Raw genomic sequence first — 20,499 nt, 5'->3', positions numbered from 1 at the left:
ACCTTTCCTATCTACTTTGAGGTTATTTTAAAAAATCAAGAGGCTAAAGAAAGTCATTTAAAACAGGGCAATAACACGGTTACGTGCAAGTGGCTGGGTTACATGGGAGGCGGGCACTCGGCTGCCCCGCCCTCACCCCACCCTCCAGCAGGGTAGGGCCGCCTACCGGCTTTGCTGCAGTCCACCAGGAAGGAGCTCTTCTGGCCCACGAATGCCTTCGAGAGCCCTGCGCCCTTGGAGGTCACCTTGCTGGCGTCCGAGGATGCCTTGGGGATGGCACTATAGCAGGTCTCCGTTGAGGACCTGGTCACTGATTCCACCAGGATGGACGAGGTCTCATTGGCCAAGCCAGGGCTGACCAGACGCTGGCCTAGGACATGGAAGGGAGGGAGGAGGGCATGAATGGCAGGACCGAGTGTGTCTCTAAGCCAGAGGAAGCAAGTGCCCCCACACCCCCAGAATCCAAAAGCTACCACTCCCCTGTCTCAAACTTATAATGTCTTCTAAAACCCTTCAGGGTCTCACCCCACACAACTAGGTTCCAGCTTTCTGGGCAAGCGGACGAGTCAGCCCTTGACTGATAAGGCCAGGAAATCCCCCCACATAGCCCGGTGCCACCCACTAGCATGCACACATTTCCACTCATACGAAGTACTCCAGGTACAAGCAGTGTCAAAGTGTAGAAGGACATACACGACAAAAACGACTCTCTCTGCACGTGAGATGATTTTCTTGCCCAAATGTCATAAGTTTTCTGCAATGAACCTATACTACCTACACAACAGTGAACGAAACACAGAGACACACATGGGAAGAATTCACCATGACACAGTGGCCACCTTCATGGGGGCTATGAGGTAGTTTTACTGTTTGGTACTTTCTCCAATGTTCTGAAGGAGGCACATTTTTATAAATTTAGTAAAAACTTGTGATTATTTTTAAAGTGAAGGGAAACTAAGGCATTTTTTTTCAGGCCCTGACCTGAAAATCTCAACTACGTGAGATTTCAAATACATAAATATATTTTCTGTTCCAGATGGAAACCATCTAATAACACACTTCCTCAACTTCTACCCACCTGTTCTGCTTCCTTATTTTGCAAGTTTCAAACACATACCACCTCCTTCTACACGTCCTACCATTTCTTTACAATCAGGATTCAAAGTAGATTCAACATATCTACAATCATCCCATTTCTACCATCAAACAGCCCTGTTGATAGTCTGAAGGGGAGGGGGGATCATTTCAAGGGTGTTTGATTACCTGTCACCTTGGCCTTGAAAGGACTGCCCACAATATGGTTGGGCCCACCATATTTGACACCGATCAGGTAGTTTCCAGGGGCCATGGGGGTATACATGACTTTGTACCCTTCTGGGGTTTCTTGGCAATCCATTTTAACCTTGGACGGGCCTTCAATGGTGACGGATAATGTCCCTGGCCCTGCTCGGGTGGTGTTGATGAAAAATTCAGACTGGATACCTGGGAGAAAGGAAGAGGGAATAAATACCATGTTGACATTCTGGACCAATAATGGAAGTAGGGTTTGGGGAGTACTCCAGGGGCACTGAAGCAGTCACAGGGGTACACACAGGATCCCACAAACAGGGATCACCTTGGCGGCATGGGAACCCACCAGCACTAGTTCTGAACTCTTGGCACGGAGAACCTCAGGCCCTGGGGGTGGTAAGTCCCTTTCCAAGGCCCAGGCAGAAGTCCCTTTCCAAGGCCCAGGCAGGAGTGTGGCTGACACTTCACCCACCAGCACCAACTGCCTGGACATCCAGTTCTGTCCTCGGGCATGAGCAGTGGCCAAGGGTAAGAAGCCTGAGGGTCACTGTGAGCCTGGGGCAGCTTCAGCTGCCAGGGCCCAGCTCTGCCTCCAGGGTGGGTGGGAAGCATGGGCCCTTCTGACCTTTCCTTTCTCCTCTGGGTGGACTTGGAGAAGCCAAGGAATCTGAGCACCTTTTCCTTCCCGTACATGCAGCAGGGGTGTCCAACCCACGGCCTCAAGCCGCATGAGGCCCTGGATGGCTATGAATGCAGCCAAGCACAAAATCACATGTTTACTTAAAACATTATGAATTTTTTTGTTTTTGTTAGTGTTTGTGTATTTAATCTGTGGCCGACGACAACTCTTCTTCTTCCACTGTGGCCCAGAGATGACAAAAGGCTGACACCCCTGCAGGCTCCTTGACCCAGACACCATGCTGGAGACCAGAGCAGCCACAAGGATCTGTCACACCACCCCTCACCCCTCTTTGCTGTGAATAACACCAGCAACAATAGGACCAACGTGGCAACTGCCACTAACTGAGCACCACTGGCAGCATTCTGGCTACAGATCCTGTGCTAACAAAGGGCCCTGAGGCTCAGGAAGGTGCAGCCACTCGCCTGTCAGAGCTACAAAGTGGCAGGTAGATCAGGGATCTGAACAAGTTTGCATGGCTCCGGAGCCCAGGCCCATCTCTCGGCAACTGGATGGATGGTGTGGCTGCCTCAGATGCCCTAACTACAGCCCCGAGACACCCTACCTCTTGCAGGCCCATGAGGACCTCCTGCATAAACATCTGTATCACCCCAGCAGGAAACTGTGCAGGAGTGCCAACCGATGACCACGGCAGTATTCCTGCCTGGACCCAAGTCCCTGCAAAAGCCCCCTCCCTCTAGGCTCTCTCCAGTCCACAGGCGGGTAGAGCTGGTTTGTGGGGGCCACTGGGGAGTGGGCTTAAACACCAGCCACATGCTTGTTACAGTGCCCTCTATGGGGCATCCTTGGCATAGCAGCCCTATGCAGGCTGTGCTTCTTCCAGAGCCCTGGATGTGCCCCAGCTGGGAACTATTCTGGTTTAATTATAGCTCCTAGACCAGAGAAAGAATTATTGTTCTGGTTATCAATAAAACAAAGGAGTTGCTATCATGCAACTCCCAAACACAACCCAGCTGTTTCTGCAAGCTCCTGAGGCTCTCCTCTCAGCTCCCCCAAGCCCGCCCCATTTTAACCCTGCATCTGAACTGCAGCCTAGAGGCCCCTGGACAGCCGCCACTGCTGCAGTGGCTGCGTGGGAAGGGCGGGTGGCAAAGTGCACTGGACAGCATTCCCAGGAGGTAGCTGCAATACAACGATGTGGAAAGGTATTTTTGTTTTATTTTTAGATTTATTTATTTATTTTTAGAGGGAGGGGAAGGGAGAAAGAGAGAGAAACATCGACGCATGGTTGCCTCTCACACGCCCCCTGCGAGGGACCTGGCCCACAACCCAGGCATGTGCCCTGACTAGGAATCAAACTGCTGACCCTTTGGTTCACAGGCCAGAGCTCAAGCCACTGAGTCACACCAGCAGGGGGGCGAAAGGTATTTTTAAAGGGAAGAGAGACCTGGCTGCTGTGGAAGGAAGCCCTGCCCTTTTTAACAAGCTGCTCCACTCCTGAGAAAAATCAGTTCCTCCTGCGAGGGCTCAAAAGGCAGGGAAGATACTGTGGGAAAAGGGAAATAAGGAATTAGAGGATGAGAGCTACCGGGAACAACCGGCCAGGTGGGCTCCCTCACTGTTCCCATTTAACAGGAAGGAGGTCCCACAGCTAGAGAATGGCAGAGCAGGATTTAAATACGAGGTCTGTCCCACGTGGAGCTGACGCACTTGCCTGAGAGAGGACAGGGGAAGAATGCACACACAGGAGCCCCCTCACCACTGCCCCCAGCTGGAATCACTGGTACCCCAAACACCTTGGGGCGCCCTGAGCGTGCAGCTGAGTTCCTACGGGTGGAATGCGCTGTAAGGCAGCCCTCCTCCATCTTTAAGGTAGGTGGGGAAGGAAGGAGGCTCTTCACGCCGTTGGGGTTCCTGGAGCATTCTGTCAGGAAAACTGCTCTTCCCTCCCAGAGAGTCTCGAACTCCTTGGTCTAACTCCCCAACTCTCTACTCCTCTGCAGGAGAGTCCCACTCCAAATTCTCCACACGCCCCTGCTCCCAAACCTGCAGAAGAGACCATTTAAAGCTTGAGCCAAGAGATACAGAAGGTCCACCCATAAAAACACAGGGAAGTTTGCTTTGTTGCGAAGGTCAGGATGCCAGGCCCCGCGGCAGCCGAGCACAGACACCTTTTCATTCCATGCACACTGCAGCTGTGTAATCTTGGGATGGATGTTTGGGAAAAGGCCTGGGAGCAGGAGGGCTAGAAAAACAAGAGGCCTTCCCCTTGACAAGAGCAATATTTACACAGGGTTTGAAACAGGCGTGCTCTGTACTTCTCCCTCCTGGTTGGGAGTCTCCCTGCAAGACCAGCTCCTCTCAGCAGCATCCAGTGCTTGCAAAGCACAGCCTGAAACCTGAGCTCCCGAGAAGGCCTGTGAACAGCCAAGAGGAAGCACAGAGGCCCCCGCCACAGCAGGTGTGACCCAGCAGGAGGGTGTTGGCTGCTGGCAGCTGCAGGAGACCTCAGTGGCTGCTGTGGGGCCTGGACCAAGACTTGCTGTGGCTCCAAGCGCCAGGAGGACCCCATCTAGGCTTCGATGGTGGGTGGCTTGCCAGGGGCCAAATGTTTACACTACTGCCTGGGAGACGTTCCAGGGCAGCTGGTGGGAGAGGGGTCCTGGTTTGTGACCCCACCACCACCACAAAGTGGGCCAGGAAGCAGTGGGCCTGGGCTGATTCCTGGTTCTGCCCTCTCCCGGCTCATTAAGCTTTGGGGAGGGACTCCACCTTTCTGAGTGTCACTCCTCATCTGTAAAATGGACCAAGTTCAGTAAGAGCCAGACGGGCTGGGAGAGTCCAGAAGCAGTCGTGACACTCCCATGGGTGGTTTTGCTGAGGCCCGGAATCCCAGATGGCACATCAGTGGGTTAAGTCATTCCTGCATCTGGGGAGGGCACCTCAGCCACTCAGGACACTCACTCCCCAAGTAACCATGGCCACTCATCCCCCAACCATAGGAGGGTTGGTTCTGCCTGGTCACATTCACTGCATCGGGGGAGACACACACAAGGGCCTCAAGGTCAAAACTGGGACTGGGCAGCCTTCCTGGGAGCTGCCCAAAGTAATACCCATATGCAAACTGTGTCCCAGTGAGCCCATACCTGTGGACTTTGCCTACAGAGGAGCGTAAGCGGACAAGCTCCTCACCCTGGTGCTGTCCGTAAAGGCACATGGGACACCACCCGATGTCCAGCCCTAGGCTCACGGTCTGAGCATGACCTGCAGCCATTACAGGGGGCAGAACTGTAAGTTCTGACATGGGAAATTCTTCAAGATGTCAAGTGCAAATAGCAAGCTGTACAACAACCTGTGCCTTAAGGTTATTTCTGTGAAAGAAAAGCAAACCCACAGTATATATCTACGTTTCTAGTGAAGCAACTAGCTAAGCAACCAAGCGACCAAGAAGGAACACACTAAGAGACAATCCCAAGGGGCTCCCCGAGTGGTTAGCCATTTCTTCCTGGACCAGATGGAGGGAGGGAAGGAGGAGCCTCAAGAAGATGGAATGAGTGTCACTTTATATACTTCCTGGCTGCCTACATTTTCCACAAGTGAGTGTGTCCCATCCGTAGCAAAGGTTAAAAATAAACTGTAATGAGTCCAAAAACTTCCAAATTTGTCAACTGTTTATCTTTTCTCCTCCTCCATTAGGATCAGAGAATAAAAAGAGGAGATAGACCATGATAGGCCTTGTTGCCAATTCAATGTGTTTCTGGGCGTCTGGGGCCACTAACGGCCCCGACAGGTAGGGCTCTCCCAGGAGGCCCGTTACATGCATCGTGAATTCTGTGTAGGCGAAGAAACCCTCAAAATGAATGATGCTGTGCAGTGTTCCTTCACTGTAGTGTAAGCATTCCAGCGCAAAGTCAAAGAAAGACAGCTCAAAACAACAAATGGAAATGAGGTCTGAGAGCCTCCAAAGTGTACCTCATCCGAGTGTCCCTGGGAACAGCACAGACAAGTCTTGGAGACTGCCACCTGGCTCTGTCCCTGAGGCTGGCTCAGTTAAAGACGAGAGGCGGGGGTAGTATGTTACCTGTGGTGCCCCCCTCAAGTCCTGCACCATAGGCGGACACCAGGGCAGGGTTCCCCGCTTGTCCAGGCTCCCCGACGCGCACTTTGAAAGGGCTTCCAACCACGTGGCTCCCGTTGAACTTGACATCGATTGTGTGGACACCATTCTCATGGGGGATGAAGCGAACGGCGTACTTATCTGGGGGAGTAAGCAAAAGCACAAAGTAAAAGCGGGCAAAGGACACCACTGAGGTGAGGACAAAAGAAAGGAAGCCAACCTAACATGGCCAATTTTAAATCTTTAATTAGACAACAGCTCTCCTGGAAGCCCGGCACCCGGCAGGTTGGATTTCAAAACCAGATGGGCCTATTTGTGTGTCCTCAGTCAGCCCTTTGGAAGATGCATCCAAATCTCAGGTTCTATTTAATCCTCTGTGCCTCTGCCTCAGAAGAACATGTCCTTTATGAAAAACCCGCTCCTTGCAAAGTTTCTCTACTTGGTCACTTGAAGGGGAAGAAGGTGGTTCGAGCTGGGGCTAATGTTGGAACATCCTTAGTTTAGCTCCAAGCAAGCAACTGACCCCAGGGAACAGCCAGTGGGGGTCACAGCACGTGGCAGGATCATAGACTAACCGAAATGGACACCTAGAATACCCATCTAGTGTGCACCACCTGACCACCCCTTCCTCCTCGAAGCACTCACCTGGGATGCGGGGAGTCTGTTCTTCTCCCTCCCTACTTACCATTCACCCATTCAGGATTTCTGCCCCGCAAAGCTCCACCCAAACCCTCTTCTCTTCTCCTCTGGCACGCTCTCATGCAACTGCCCGCCCCACACCCTTCAACACTGCACTTCCCCAACCGTCCCAAGCTAAGTACCTACCTCTCCTCCCTTAAAGCCAATGTGTTTCAAGGGAAGGTGACCCCACCCCCACATCAGGTACGACACTTGATTGGATCAACCTAATAGGGTGGGGGGAGAGCCCTCTTTCCCCAAGCCATTAGGACGTGGCATCTAGCCACAGGAAGTGACTCAGAGACAGTTCAGTGTTTGGTAAGGTAGGAGACCTCTGAAAAAGGAGCATCTCAGACTTCTGAGAAAGATTCTTGAGGACAGGATGTCTCTCTTGCTTGGTGTTGTGTGCAGATGGGAAATCTGGGGTTGCTGCAGCCATCTTGTGACCAAGAGGAAGGCCAGTCTCAGAGTGAGGTTCACAAAGCAAAAGAAGGAGCAGAGGCATTTAGGGCTCTGTATAAATTGTGGCTGAAGCCCACCTTAGGCCCTGAATCTTCCAGTCATGTATATTAACAGACTCCTTTATTGTGTGAGTTGGCTTCAGTTGGGTGTGCTATAATTTGTAACCGAAAGCACGCTGGCGGTCTGATACCAAACTTCACTTGTTGGCTAAATCCCAATGGCTCTAGAATTCTATTAAATATCCTTATTTGGATATCTGGGAAACACTTCAAAACTCCCCAGAAGGCCTTATAAAGCCCTTGTAAAGCCTTGACCAGTCCTCGCCCTCCCATGGCCAGCCCTAGTTCTGCTACTGTGTCATCTTTCTCCAAATGACACGTACAACTTTCTGAGTTCATTTGCATTCCCCGTGGCCAGTTAGTCACCAAGCATTTCAGTTCTCTGGCCTCAAGTTCCCCTCTCCATTTCTAATGCTACCGGCTCATGTTATTCTCTCAAACAGACCACTCTGGGGGCATCAGCTGCTGCTCTGCCTTTCAGTTATTTCAGCACATTCTCTCTAATATGGTCAGACTTAAACCAAGATCTCGTCAGGGCTCCCATCCCCTACCCTTGTGCCTTTTGAGGCTCCTTTCTGCCTTTTCCCCTTCTGCCCAATGGGAGAAAGACATCAAATCGCTAACCTTGTCCTTGATCTCTACCCTCACTGTGCACATGGCAGGACCCGGGGCAAATGCCCAATAAGGGTGGTGATCAAAAGGCTCTTCCTCAAGCCTTAGGGCCCACAGTCAGGTCCCTGCCTCTGAGAAGCCCTCCGGACCTTGCCAAGGCAGAAACCACCTTCCCTTCCTGTTCTAACCTACTTCAGCGCTTGGTTCTGAATCTTCCTGTGGTATCGGTGATCACAGAGGGTCATCGCCGGTGTACCACGGGTGTGTGGCCGGGTCCTTACTTGACTCTGAACTCCTGTTTGAGGGCAGGAAGCCTGTCTTCCTCAGCCTTACCTTTCTGCCAAGTCTGGCACTTAATAAATGTTCACTGGCAAATATCTCATTACAATAGATTTATATCAGAGAATCCCATATATCAAGGCAGCAGGCAAGAAAGTCTTATGCTAATAAGCATCCTGGAAGACCCGGATTCTCTTTGAAACTGGAAGATAAACATCAACTAATCTTTCCCTGAGAGTTAAGTCAGGTCAGAGTATAAGACTTATTCATGTGATAAAGTTCACCAACACAATAAAAATGGGTAAGATTTTGTTAAAATAGCAGAAAACCACAATGACTGTAATGTGAAAGGAATCTGAAAAACAACAGAAAACAGTGTTTATAAAAAATAAAAAAGAAGAAAAATAAGTGTGGATATTAATTCCAAAGTGTCCCTCTGTCTGTCCCAGCAATGTTTACACCCTAACTTATGAAACACTGTCTGGCAACAACAGCAGAGGGAATTTGAAGGCTCGCTGGCCTTGGTGAGGCCGACCAGCCCTCCATCAAGGCGCACGCTGGCGGAAACGTTCCCGGGGCGCGGTGCGGAGAGAGCGCACGCCCTGCCTGCTGCTTACCTGGCTCCAGCTCAGACACGTGGCACTCCTCCACGGCTCCCGAGGGGCTGTGCACCTTTGCATCAATCTTTCCTTTTGCCCCATTCAACCTTATAGCAAAGGAGGCTGGCTGGTTAACCTTTAATCCCGATTCCTGAGAATTTAATATATTAGACAAGGTTACGGCTCTCGGGTTCCCGCTTAGTGGCACACACTGACCCAGCGACAGTACTAATGCAAATAGGCCCAGCATGCCTCTATCCACATCCAACAGCAGAAGCGCAGGTGGCTCGTTCCACATTTCTGACATCAAATGTAAGAAAGCAGAGGCACGTATCTATCTGCATGGTCTTGTACCCAAACTGTCTTGACTCAAGGCTGGAAGAGGTTACTGGGTTTGGAGACTTGAGACATCTTGATCAATAGGACTATTGTTTCAGCATCCCAAACAGGTCATCGAGATAGACAGATAGATAGATAGATAGATAGATAGACCCTCTGCCTGTAGGAGGAGCCTGGCAGCTGACAAAACCATACACTCGAGTAATATGAATGAAAAAGAAAAAGCTATTTTTTTAAATCTGGGGAGAAGGAATGGAGAGAACTTATAATAAACTTGTAAAGGGTTGCACATGCAAGGGAAGTGGTTGGTACTGCACAGCAGTTACAAATCAGCAGGACCAGGGTTACTTTCATTTCCTAGCCATATAACTAAGTTGTTTAACCTCATTCAGCCTCAGTCTCCTCATATATAAGATGGGCTGCTGTGAGGACAAAATGAAGTCATGCAAAGTATTCAGCACAGGTGCCGTGCCCATACATAGAAAGGCTAAAAAATGTCAGCTTATTATTAACTGTTGATGTGCATTTTGAAGTTGTCTGTACCCGTAAGGAAAAAAAAAGACAGAGAGAAGTATAACTTCTGTTGTGCAGTGGACCAGTTCCACCCCACTCTTTGTCTTGGAAACTGCAGCTTCTCTGGGAGGAAGGGATTAGAAGTTTAGATGCTTAACTTATTTTAAGACCAGCCAGTCCCAAACAGCAGCATTTCACACATCAGCAGTTTTGACATAACCTGATTGGACAGCCACCCCTCGGATAACACGAATGCAGCAGGGTTCACACTTCACGTGCAATCCAAGCACCCAGGGGTCTGGTTAAAATGCACATTCTGATTCAGCAGGTCTAGGAAGGGGCCTGGGATTCTAGTTCTCAGGCGATGCCGAGACCACATCTTAGGCCCAAGGCCCACATCTTAGAAGCGAGGCACTAAAGTTGTGCTGCCCAGTTCACTGGGCCACATGTGGCTACACACACTGTATATTTAAATCAATTAAAATTAGATACTTAAAATCCAGTTCCTCGGTTACACTAGCCACATTTCAAAGAGAAGATGTGGGGCATTTCCATTGTTGCAGAGCATTCTACTAAACTGTATAGCCCTACAGGTCAGAGACTGGGGCACAGACCAAATTCAAAATTAAGGAGTCTTTGATCGCCAGATTGGCCCCATCCCACCGCCCCCTCATCCTCCACAAACTGCCAGCCGACTCCAATTTTCTAAAAAGCCTCAAAAGCAAGACAAAACAATACATGCCTCTCTTCCCTAACCGGCACCAGATGTTGCTGTGCAAGGCTCCAGTAAATTGTCGATAAATAATTTACATATCACTCGGCATCAAGTGACCAGGGCAGAACCAGGGACGAAGCTGACACACTGGCTGCTCCTCCTCCACAGATATACAGTCTGCTGCACACTTATTTAAATATTTACGACCAATCCGTGATGAGAGGACTCCACAGAAAAGTTTGCTGCAGAGGATTTCTGCAAACCAGCTCCCTCTGGACAGAAGCAGCTACATTACCTGAATCCGCTTGTCGCTAAATCCTCAAGAGGGAGATAAACACCTCGGAAGATCCGAAAGAGATCTTCGAGATGCCTGAAAGCAGCTCTGTGCCTTCAACAAATGCTGGGTTTATCTCCCTCCAAAGGTTTTAGCTGAGTTGGCCACAAAAGGAAGTCCTGTTAAGAAGCCTTTAAATGAAACACAAGAAACACATCTACACCACAGTGACCAGTCAGCCCACGGTACTCTCCGGATGAGGCCCCTTCAATCTGTGGACCCTGTCAATCTGTGGACCCTGGCCCCACTGAGATTTCTGTCTGGGTCCCCATGTTTGGAAGAACTAGCAGTACCAATTCCCCTCAGGGTGGGGTTAAAATCTCAAATGTAGACCAAGTGTAGGAACTAGGTCCACTGATGTCAGCCATATTGAGTCCCGAGTCTGGGTTTCTATCAATCCAGGATTTTCAAAAGCTGGGAGGCAGTTGAAGACTATTTAGAAACCCTTTTAACCAGAAATCATAGTTTGAGATTCTGGTGTTATTCCACAACTGAACTGCTACTCCTGACTCAGACACCTAATTATTTTTCAGTGTCCTGAGCAAAGACCCAGAGGCCTCCCCCAGTGGTTCTCAGTTTGGCTGATGGCTCCAATGCAACCTTGAATTCAGTGACCTGTTTAAGATAGGAGGTAAAGTTGCATTTCCTGGCGTTGCAATATGTTGGGCTGTGTGACCACTTGCCAGAAAGCCCAAGTGGGGACTAAGGAGATGGAAGTTAAGACCCCATGTTCTGGAGCACAAAGACCTCACTGTGCCGCACACTAGCTGATTTCTGGTAGCCCTAACCTCTCTGTGCCTCAGGTTTTCCATCTTTAAAATGGGATCAAGAGAAACCCACTCACCAGGTGGTTGCAAGGGTTTAATGAGGCAACGCTGACAACATTCTTAGCCAAGTGCCTTGCACACTTATTACAAACAAGTCATCAAAATAAAATAAAACACAACTGACTTCCTTGAAGAAAAGGAAGCCAGTAATTAAAGGCTAACATCACTGGGCTATTAGTTTTGTTCTGAAAGCTCTCCTTATCCCTTAACCAATTATTAACAGGCCTCCTTTGTTTCTCTTGAGTAAATATTTAAAAAGCAAACTTGTCCCCAAACACTGAGGTGTTTTACTGACTGCGGCTCTGTTTTACTTCCCCAACTGTCTCCTGTCTTAATGTGTGGGGAGCTGACTCTGCCAAGGGAATGCTCCCCTACAACGGGCAGCATCTGTGGTCAAGATGAGCTGGGACCCTCAGCACCAAAGGGGATTGAAGTGGCCTCAAGAGTCCAGGGTCTCACTGGTTGGCCTGTGGCCAAGGAAATGGATGCTTCCTTGCGTCTCACCTGAAGGCTCATAACAGTAAGGCGGCGGGCGTCGTCAGAGGGTGCGATGACTGGCACCAGGTAGGGACTTTCGGGGATGTGCTCATCATTAAACTTGATAGATACCTCGTAGTTACCTGTGGGGACAAGAAAGCCCCATCATTCAGAGATTCCAGGAAGGTGCTGCCGTGAGGCCTCCCGCTTCTTTTTACACAGCATCAAAATGCCTTCGGAGAGGCCCTGCCCTCACCATGACCACGGCTGGTTGGCTTAGGGCCGGTGGCCTGGCTCAGGCTGGGCCAGTATGATTTTCTCAGTTGGGCAAAGGCAGAGACTCTGAACTGGAGTTCACAGGCACCTGAAGGGCCTCTGTATAGAACTCAGGAGATCCATAAAACTTGAATGGGAAAAAAACTACATCTTTGCATTCACTCAGCCTCTACCTGAAATTGTACATTTCTTTTCTTTAGAAATGTTGCCAAGAAACCACAGCACATGGAAAGTACTTGTGACTTTTTCACCAATAAAGTTTATATTGTTTTAGTTTTTTGTACACCTCGACATATCATTTATACTCATCATTTTGAAATTAAGGTAGTTAACAGGCCACCACCGCATTTTAGACTTAATGCATCCGTGAAGATGGACACACCTTCTTATGTTACTCATTGTCCCTGTAAGGTTTTGATAATGACATTATAATATAATCGATTTCTTTCATAATCCAATGTAATTTATATCATGTAGTTCAAAACACTGTCCTGAGAATGGTCCCCACAGGCTTTCGATGCCAAAGGAGTCTGTGGTGCAACGCGTTAAAGACTCCTTGCTTGAGGGAGGTGCTAAGCTAAGCAAGGCCCCTCTTTGGGGGCCAGGGTTGGGCACAGAGGCTGGTCGTTGGAAAGAATGAACTGAATAAAAAGCTGAATGAAGCACAAGGCAGACAGGCTGACAAAGACAAGAGACAATGATACAAGAATTCCTGCCCCTGGGAGGCCTGGCTGCATTTCCTGCAACTGGGTTTCTAGGAGCTGCTCCCAGGTGCCCATAGAGATAAATTTCTTTTACTTGAGCTGGCTCGATGGGATTATGTTCCTTGAACCTAACCATCCTCAAACAAAAAAGAAAATGTCAAGTCAGTTCTTGAATACATACCAGGTTCTTGGGCAATATAGGACACACCACATGATCCATTTTTATGGTCATCAAATGTAATCTCAGCCTTACTGGGGCCTTCCACGGCAATGGAGAGGCCCCCCGCGCCTGCTTCCCGGGTCCAGATGCTGAACTCAGCTGAGACAAAGAGACACCTGCTTAGTGACTGAGCCTGGTAGAGGCCCCTCTTCTTGCCCAAACCTGCCGTGCTTGGTCACTTTGACAGATGGCCTTTTTTTCTCTTTCCCTGACCCCAGCAGAACCCAAGCAGGAGAATGGCTGATGTTTCCTAGGTACCACGCTGACTATAGTACATTCATGGGATTTTGAGCATTTTTTAAAAGTATTTTATTTATTTATTTTTAGAAAGGGGAAGGGAGGGAGAAACAGAGGGAGAGAAACATTGATGTGAGAAACACCTATTGGCTGCCTCTCGTACATGCCCCAAACAGGGGACCAAACCTGCAACCTAGGCATGTGCCCTAACCAGGAATCGAACCTGTGACCTTTCACTTTGCGGGATGACACCCAATCAACCTCAGCACATCAGTCAGGGCAATATTGGGCATCTTTTGAATATACCCAAATCAAGCCAGAGGAAGATAAGAACGGTTGGTTTGGTCCCCACAGGCCCCCCACTGGCAACCGCCACTTGCAGGGACCTTCACAATGGGTTTTGTGGAAACCTAGCCCGTTCCACAGAACGTCAGCCCTGCAAGATACTCTGGAAACAGCTCGGTGATTCTGCTCCTCTCTTCTCCAAGGCTCACCACACAGTAACTAATTGTAGGCTCCAAGGAGTCCCTCAGTAAGAAACTCATTTACCATTGGGTAAATGAGCAATTCTGGGATGCATTTACCAGAGAAGTCTTATTTTAAAGAATGCCCCTTAACCCTCCATCAGAATCCACATACAAAGTCTTCTCTTTAGAGCAAGGTGAAGAGCACAAGGTGCTCACACCACCAGCTCTTGCTCTTTTCTTTCTTTTAAGATTTTATTTATTTATGTATCTTTAGAGGGGAAGGAGAGGGAGAGAAACATCAATGTATGGTTGCCTTTCGTGTGTCCCCTGCTGGGAGTTGGCCTGCAGGGAACCGGCCTGCAACCCAGGCATGTGCCCTGACTGGGAATTGAACTGCCATCCTCTGGTTCGAAGGCCTGTGCTCAATCCACTGAGCTACACCAGCCAGGGCAGCTCTTACTCTTTTCAAGTAAAGAGTCTGCTTGATCACTCACTCACCTGGGACTCCTGCTTCTCCTCGCTCCAGGCCGGGGCCTCCTGCCCGGACCTTGTGGGCTCCCCCCTCGCCCAGTGGACCCACCGTGAACTGGAAGGGGCTGCCGGTCACGTGCTGGTTGCGGTATTTGACGCTGACTGTATGCACACCCATCTCCTGGGGCACAAACCTAACACAGTGCGAGTTCTTCCCCATGGGTACAATCTCTGCCTCGGTCACACGGCCAGAAGGGCTGGTGACTTGGGCCGACATGTCACTGCTGTTGATTTCTGAAAGGGAGCGAGAGGTAGGGGGGAAAAGAGAAGGGTTAAAGTGAGGGTCAGAGGATGGACAGGGCGTGCAGAGGAAGCAGCAGAGGGCAAGGCAGGTGTGGCTTGGGAGTGTGGGGTGCTCGGGCTGGGCGCCTGCCCTCCTGTCCCTCAAACCCCTGGGCAGCTGTGGCCAGAATGGAGAAAGCCAAGCCCGTCCAGCCCCTGGTGCAGAGGACGTTCCCCAGGGGCACTGGCACTGCTCCCTCCGTGGGGCACTCTCACAGCCTTCCTGGCTGGAGCTGAGGTAATTCCACCACCAATTTCAAAACAGAGCCTGAGCCAATAGTTAGCACATACATATAAAAACTATGATAGCTCAGATGGTTCTTAGCCGAAGGTGACGTGCGGCCATCGTCATGCATGCAGGAACTCTTTCCACAGGCAGGAAACCTAAGAGCTACCATCCCTTACTGTCAAGAAGCCTTGGCATTTCTTTTAGGTAACAAGACAAAATGCATTTAGAGAAAAAGGTGAACACATGTCAGTTCCAACAGCAAAGGGGAAACCATGCGAGAGCAAAGCTTCGAGCCAACCGAAGACCAAAGGCCACACTTTCAGAAAAGCGATGCTTCCCCCACACTGGAAGCAGACCACATCTGCTCCATCCGAGTGCGCGTGCCATGCCAAGGACTGTGCTCACACTGATGTGGTGCAGACGAGACAGGCAGGCCACATGCTGCGTGACCGAGCAATGCCATCACCTAGGGCCACATGAAACTGCACCCTCCAGCCCTACAGGGTCTGGGCTGAGCAGCACATGACTTTGAGCCCTGAGAACAGAGGAAGGAAGGGAGGTTGAGGACAGGGTCACTCCGCATGGCCTGGGTCCATGGACATCGGAAGCTGGTGAGCTGTCCTCCATTCTAACTGACAAGTCATTTAGGTAACAAGGGGAAAAGTGAGTTCCACTGAGTCATCGGGTACCAAGTAACTGAAAAGGGTAGAAAGGAGTCAAGAGCCAGAAAAGACTAAAGAGAAAGGGTCACTGTCTCCACCACACAAAGATAAGACGCCAAAGGGGCAAAGGGAACAGAGCAGATCATTTGCAAAATGAGAAGCGTAAAGCAAATGAACACATTCCGTCACTAGTGACCAGAGAAATGAAACTGAAAACACATTTTTCGTCAGACTGATTGAAATGAGAACGAAAGCAGTGCCCAGGGCTGGTGAAGCGGGAGAGAGAGGGCACCGGTCGGTTCTGGAGGGCAAGCTGCCCAGGTACAGCAACCTCGGAAACTCACCGCCCAGCAGTCCCACTGGGATGTGACAACAGCCTGGGCAAACGGTGACTGTTGTCACAGAGCCCTGATTATAGGAGTTGAGGGACGGAAGTGAGTGCATGTGAAATGGGAAAAAACTGACTGAAAGGTGCTGCATCCAGACATGAAATGCAATCCTCTGTACTCGTTAAAAAGAAACTTTTTATGGTTACAATCCATATAGCTCTTCTAAAGTGATTCTTTCTGGACACCACAGTAATGAGGCTTCCACCACATTCACACATGACCAACGCTGTCTCCACCAGATATTGCTCAGTGGGCAGGGCAAACAGATACATGACATATTGGGCAAGATGGGGAAATCCAGTGTAGGGAAAGAGCCCCCTCCCCAGACCAAAACATGAGTGTCATCTGAAGACCAGAGTTTCCGTCTGCTCAGCATTTTGGCATCTAAAATGCAGGGCACACACTAGCTTCCGGGCAGAGGAGCCTCAGAACCTTCCCTCACACAACGACCTCTCTCTATGAGGACTCTTCACAGAACAAACCTGGGCCACATCTCAGAAAGACCTTGGGGGTTTACTAACTTGGCCCCATGGGGAACAACTTATGGCCAGAGGGCTAGAGGTGCCCACCCACCAGCCCTGCAGCACAGCCCTCACACTAATTTTAGGAAGGAGAGAGATGCATGGAAATTAGAAGGCTGCTGCTGGATTGACACAGCTTAAATGCTTCCAGATACTGGTCTCAGCAGGGCCGGTTCTCTCACTGAGATCGTTCTATTGGACAAATACTAAATTAAATTCTAAAAGGTTATTTATTCCCCCCATGTGATACAACAGAGCTATTTTCATTTGGCAGGCGGGGAGGTAGCAGGTAAACAATTTAGTTTTCCTAAATGAGCCTCTGTGAATATAAATATGAAAATATGAATTAATTGAAATTTTAAAAAATAAGTCGCCCACGGTGGACTTGCACAGTACATTCTCTAGGCCATGCCTGGCCTTGGTTTCCAACGGCACCCACTGCCCTGACCCATGAGCCCCTTGGGCTTACCTGGGATTTTCAGGTTCAGGTCACAGATGCTTCCAACAGTAGCCACAGACGGGGCCCGACTGGTCCGGGTAATGCTCTCCTTGACTCTCCCCTCCCCACTGATCTTCACAGTAAATGGGCTTCCTGTAAGAACCAAGAAGGCCCATGTGAGCAGCCCAGCGCCCAAGGCAGCAAACCCACGCACCAGCCAGCGAGGTCTGAGGGGACCACATGTACCAGGCACATGCTCGTCAGCGAATTTGGTGGAGACGATGTAAACCCCAGGCACAGTGGGGAAGTAGGAGACCTTGCAGGTGCCATCTTCCAGGTCCTCCGTCTGGATGTCTACTTTGCTGGGGCCTTCCACGGCCAGGGATATGCCACCATAACCTGCAACACAGTAGCCAGGGGCTGTTTTGACAGCAACTCGTTTGAAAGGGGAAGCCTGGTACATGCAGAAAGGACCTTTGACCCTGGAAATTCACACTGCTATTTCCAGAGATCGAAAAGAAAGTCAGCGTGTTCCCTGATGGACAGCCCCAGGCAGAGGAGCGGGTTAAAGGCTCTGAGAAATCCTGTGGGGAAATAACCTGCTCAGCAAGGCTTTGACCACAGAACCCTTTTCTCAAGGGTATCTACCGTTGTCCCACGGGCACCTGTCCTGCAGAACCCACTGGGGAAAACACTGCCCACATGCTCCCAAGAATGGCATGCACTGCCTTGCGGGTTCACTGCCAGCCATGGGTTTGAAAATTTGGATTTTTAAGCTGCTTCACATGTCTAGCCAGGGGACCACTAACACCACATATCTGAAGGATTAACAACATGGAGCATCAACCCATCAGGACCATAAATTCTCTCCTTCTGCTGGGACTATGGTTTTGTCTAAAAGTCACCAATACACTAATCACTCAAGAAGGCAGAAGATGAAGACACTGGATGTGGCACGGGTTGGAGAGGCCCAGACTAATTCAAACCATCTCAAAGAGGAAACAGGAAGAGATTCTTCATTTCCACAAAAGCACTGTGGGCAGAACAAGGTCTTGGCCAGTTCGTCCAACATTCTTTCCTTAGAATGAGTCCAGGAGGCCCTGGGAAGCTTAATGGTGGGACAGAGATAACTAGAGAGGGAGACCTGCGAGTTGTAGTGGCTCTGGGATCAAATGCCAGAAGCAGAGGGCTCTTAGCCCCTGTGAGCCTTAGGTCCTTCCCTGAGAAAACAAAGACAATACTGACTTTACCAGTGGTCGTGGGGCTTAAATGATAATGCATGTATACAGACAGACAGCGTGAAGGATGCTTAGAGACAAAAGAGAGTTGGTAGGATAAAAACACAAAGCTGGCTGGCCCCTCATGTACGGGACCTTTCCCCTGGGACCACCCCTACAGACCTGCATCCCTCGTGTCCACGATGAACTCAGACATCTCGAAAGTCCTGCCTTCTGACAGGCCTCGGCCGTAGACTTTGGCTCTGCGGGCATCACCGATCTCAGACTGGACCACCATGATGGACACGGGGCTGTTGGCCACGTGGTTGCCATTCTTCTTGATGCTGACCAGATGCTCGCCCACCTCCCGGGGGATGAAGGAGATGCCTGGACCAGGGAACACGTTGGGGTTTTAAGTGGGGTTGGTGGGAGCAGGGGAGTGAAGGAGAGGAACTGGGGGGGAGGCACACTTGCAGGAATGGCAATACGACTCCCTGGCTTCCTAGCACGCCAGAGTGTCCGTGCAGGTGGTCAATCTCACAACACGAAAATGTACACACGTGACCCAGCAGGTTTCTCATATCACATCCCAAGGCATTATCTATTTCCCAAGAAAGGACTGAAGGTATCCCCATCTCTAGCCCCGAATGTCCCAGCTCCATCTAAGGCAGCTTAGGCTCACCGATGTGATTGTTGGGGAGCCTCTTCAGGAGACAGGGCTCGTCACGGCCGGACGGGGCCTTAATGCTGGCAGTTAGGGTGCTGAGGTCTGTCTCGCTGATGTCAAGCAGGAAGTCGGCGGCAGAGCCTAGCTTCACCTGGGAGCACCGTCTGCTGTCATCTAGGAAACACCCCCCAAACACAGCTCCTGTCACACGTGTTCACCCAGCTCTCCGGGGCCTTCACCACATGTGCCGCTTGCAGATGAACAGACAGAATTAACTACCAAAAGCTAAGTGAAAAAAAAAACATGCCTCATGGACCTAACCACCAATACATGACTTCTACTCATGTGTGGTGAAGGGGAAGACTAGTTGCTGGCAGGAACTGTAGCCGCGAGTCTTCATGGACCACTTATTAAAGGAGTCTTTGCCAGTGAAGGCACCTGCCCGCCATCCCCTTGGGCATGTCGCAGGCAAACACTCATCCTGGTCCACACAGGGCTACTGGCTGCTTCACAGATGGCTACTACCACTCAAGGGCAAGAACTTCACCCTGTGCTTCTTCCTTATGACATACTGGAGCAGGATCCGATCACAGCAAGGACAGCAGAGGTTAGCAGAAAGGCTTTGAATCAGATAACCTCAATCTGAATCCTAGAATATCCGCATGTAAACTTGGCTAAGCCACTATCACTCTAAGCCTCAGTTTTCCCATCTGTAAAATGCGAGAGAAAAGCTATCTGACAGTGATGCTGAAGGTCATCTTTGAGCTCAAGGATTTTTGAAAAAGATTTTATTTATTTATTTTTAAAGAGAAGGGAAGGGAGGGACACAGGGAGAGAAATATCAATGTGTGGTTGCCTCTTGCATGTCCCCAACTGGAGACCTGGCCTGCAACCCAGGCATGTGCCCTGACTGGGAATGGAACCAGTGACCTTTTGGTTCACAGGCCAGCAATCAATCCACTGAGCCATACCAGCTAGAGCATCATGGATTTGTACAATGAGTGTTATCTGAATGTCTCTAACTGGGGGCCTGCTCTTTCCATGCTGGAGTTAGACTGGAACAAAATAATGGCCCTGCAAATGGTGTGGGTGCTTTTTCCAGGATTACCAGCTAAGGCAGGAATTAGACAGCCCAAGTTGACCCTGCACACCCAGAACCTCCCCAGTGAGTCTCTGTGACACCTACACTTGGACCCCTAGCCTGCGGCCCCAGTCTGATGCAAAGAGAGGCTGTTGGGGCAGCCACACCTCCCCGGCAAGCAAGGCAACCCTACCTGTGATCTTGGCTGTGAAGGGGCTGCCAGGGATGTGCTTGTCGTTGTACTTGACCAGAATGCTGTAGTCGCCTGGCAGGGTGGGCAGGTAGGTCACTGTGCATGTCCCATCTTTGTTGTCAATGCAGCTGATTTCGGCCTTTGAGGGCCCCTCAATAGCCAAGTCCAGCCCACCTGAAATGGGAACATGGAGGGAGGACCATCAGGGAGAGTCTTCTTTATTTCCACAGGGACAACAACTCATCCAGGGCAGCCCTAAGGCTGGGAATGTCAGACTAGAACAGGCCACATGAGCTGCAGGCAAGGGATAGAGGCCAGCCATGCACAGGACAGCACTCCACCATCTAAATTCTTCATTTAGTAATGAAGTAACCTTGTCAAGTAACCTTGACAGTCTCACTACTGTCTGGACAAGAAAGGGGATGGAGCTCTGCCCGTCAACC

At 50.2% G+C, this 20,499-nt stretch overlaps 1 protein-coding gene across 4 annotated transcripts in view; it reads right to left on the bottom strand.

Annotated features, from left to right (window-relative positions):
- Window positions 1–20,499, bottom strand: part of FLNB (filamin B) — a 141,005-nt gene that overhangs the window by 2,380 nt on the left and 118,126 nt on the right. For all 4 annotated transcript variants that reach the window (XM_037040770.1, XM_037040771.1, XM_037040772.1 and 1 more), the window contains 12 exons: window positions 20,057–20,230; window positions 18,798–18,956; window positions 18,299–18,502; window positions 17,145–17,297; window positions 16,929–17,051; window positions 14,344–14,610; window positions 13,103–13,240; window positions 11,969–12,084; window positions 8,755–8,887; window positions 6,012–6,188; window positions 1,264–1,482; window positions 167–370 (listed from right to left, as the gene is read on the bottom strand). In XM_037040770.1, the coding sequence (XP_036896665.1) occupies window positions 167–370; window positions 1,264–1,482; window positions 6,012–6,188; window positions 8,755–8,887; window positions 11,969–12,084; window positions 13,103–13,240; window positions 14,344–14,610; window positions 16,929–17,051; window positions 17,145–17,297; window positions 18,299–18,502; window positions 18,798–18,956; window positions 20,057–20,230 (2,067 nt within the window). The remainder of the gene's footprint in view (window positions 1–166; window positions 371–1,263; window positions 1,483–6,011; window positions 6,189–8,754; window positions 8,888–11,968; window positions 12,085–13,102; window positions 13,241–14,343; window positions 14,611–16,928; window positions 17,052–17,144; window positions 17,298–18,298; window positions 18,503–18,797; window positions 18,957–20,056; window positions 20,231–20,499) is intronic.

Source organism: Sturnira hondurensis, unplaced genomic scaffold, assembly GCF_014824575.4.
Source record: "Sturnira hondurensis isolate 20B ecotype Veracruz unplaced genomic scaffold, ASM1482457v3 Scaffold0002840, whole genome shotgun sequence".
NCBI lineage: Eukaryota > Metazoa > Chordata > Mammalia > Chiroptera > Phyllostomidae > Sturnira > Sturnira hondurensis.
This window is presented reverse-complemented; position numbering and strand designations above follow the sequence as displayed.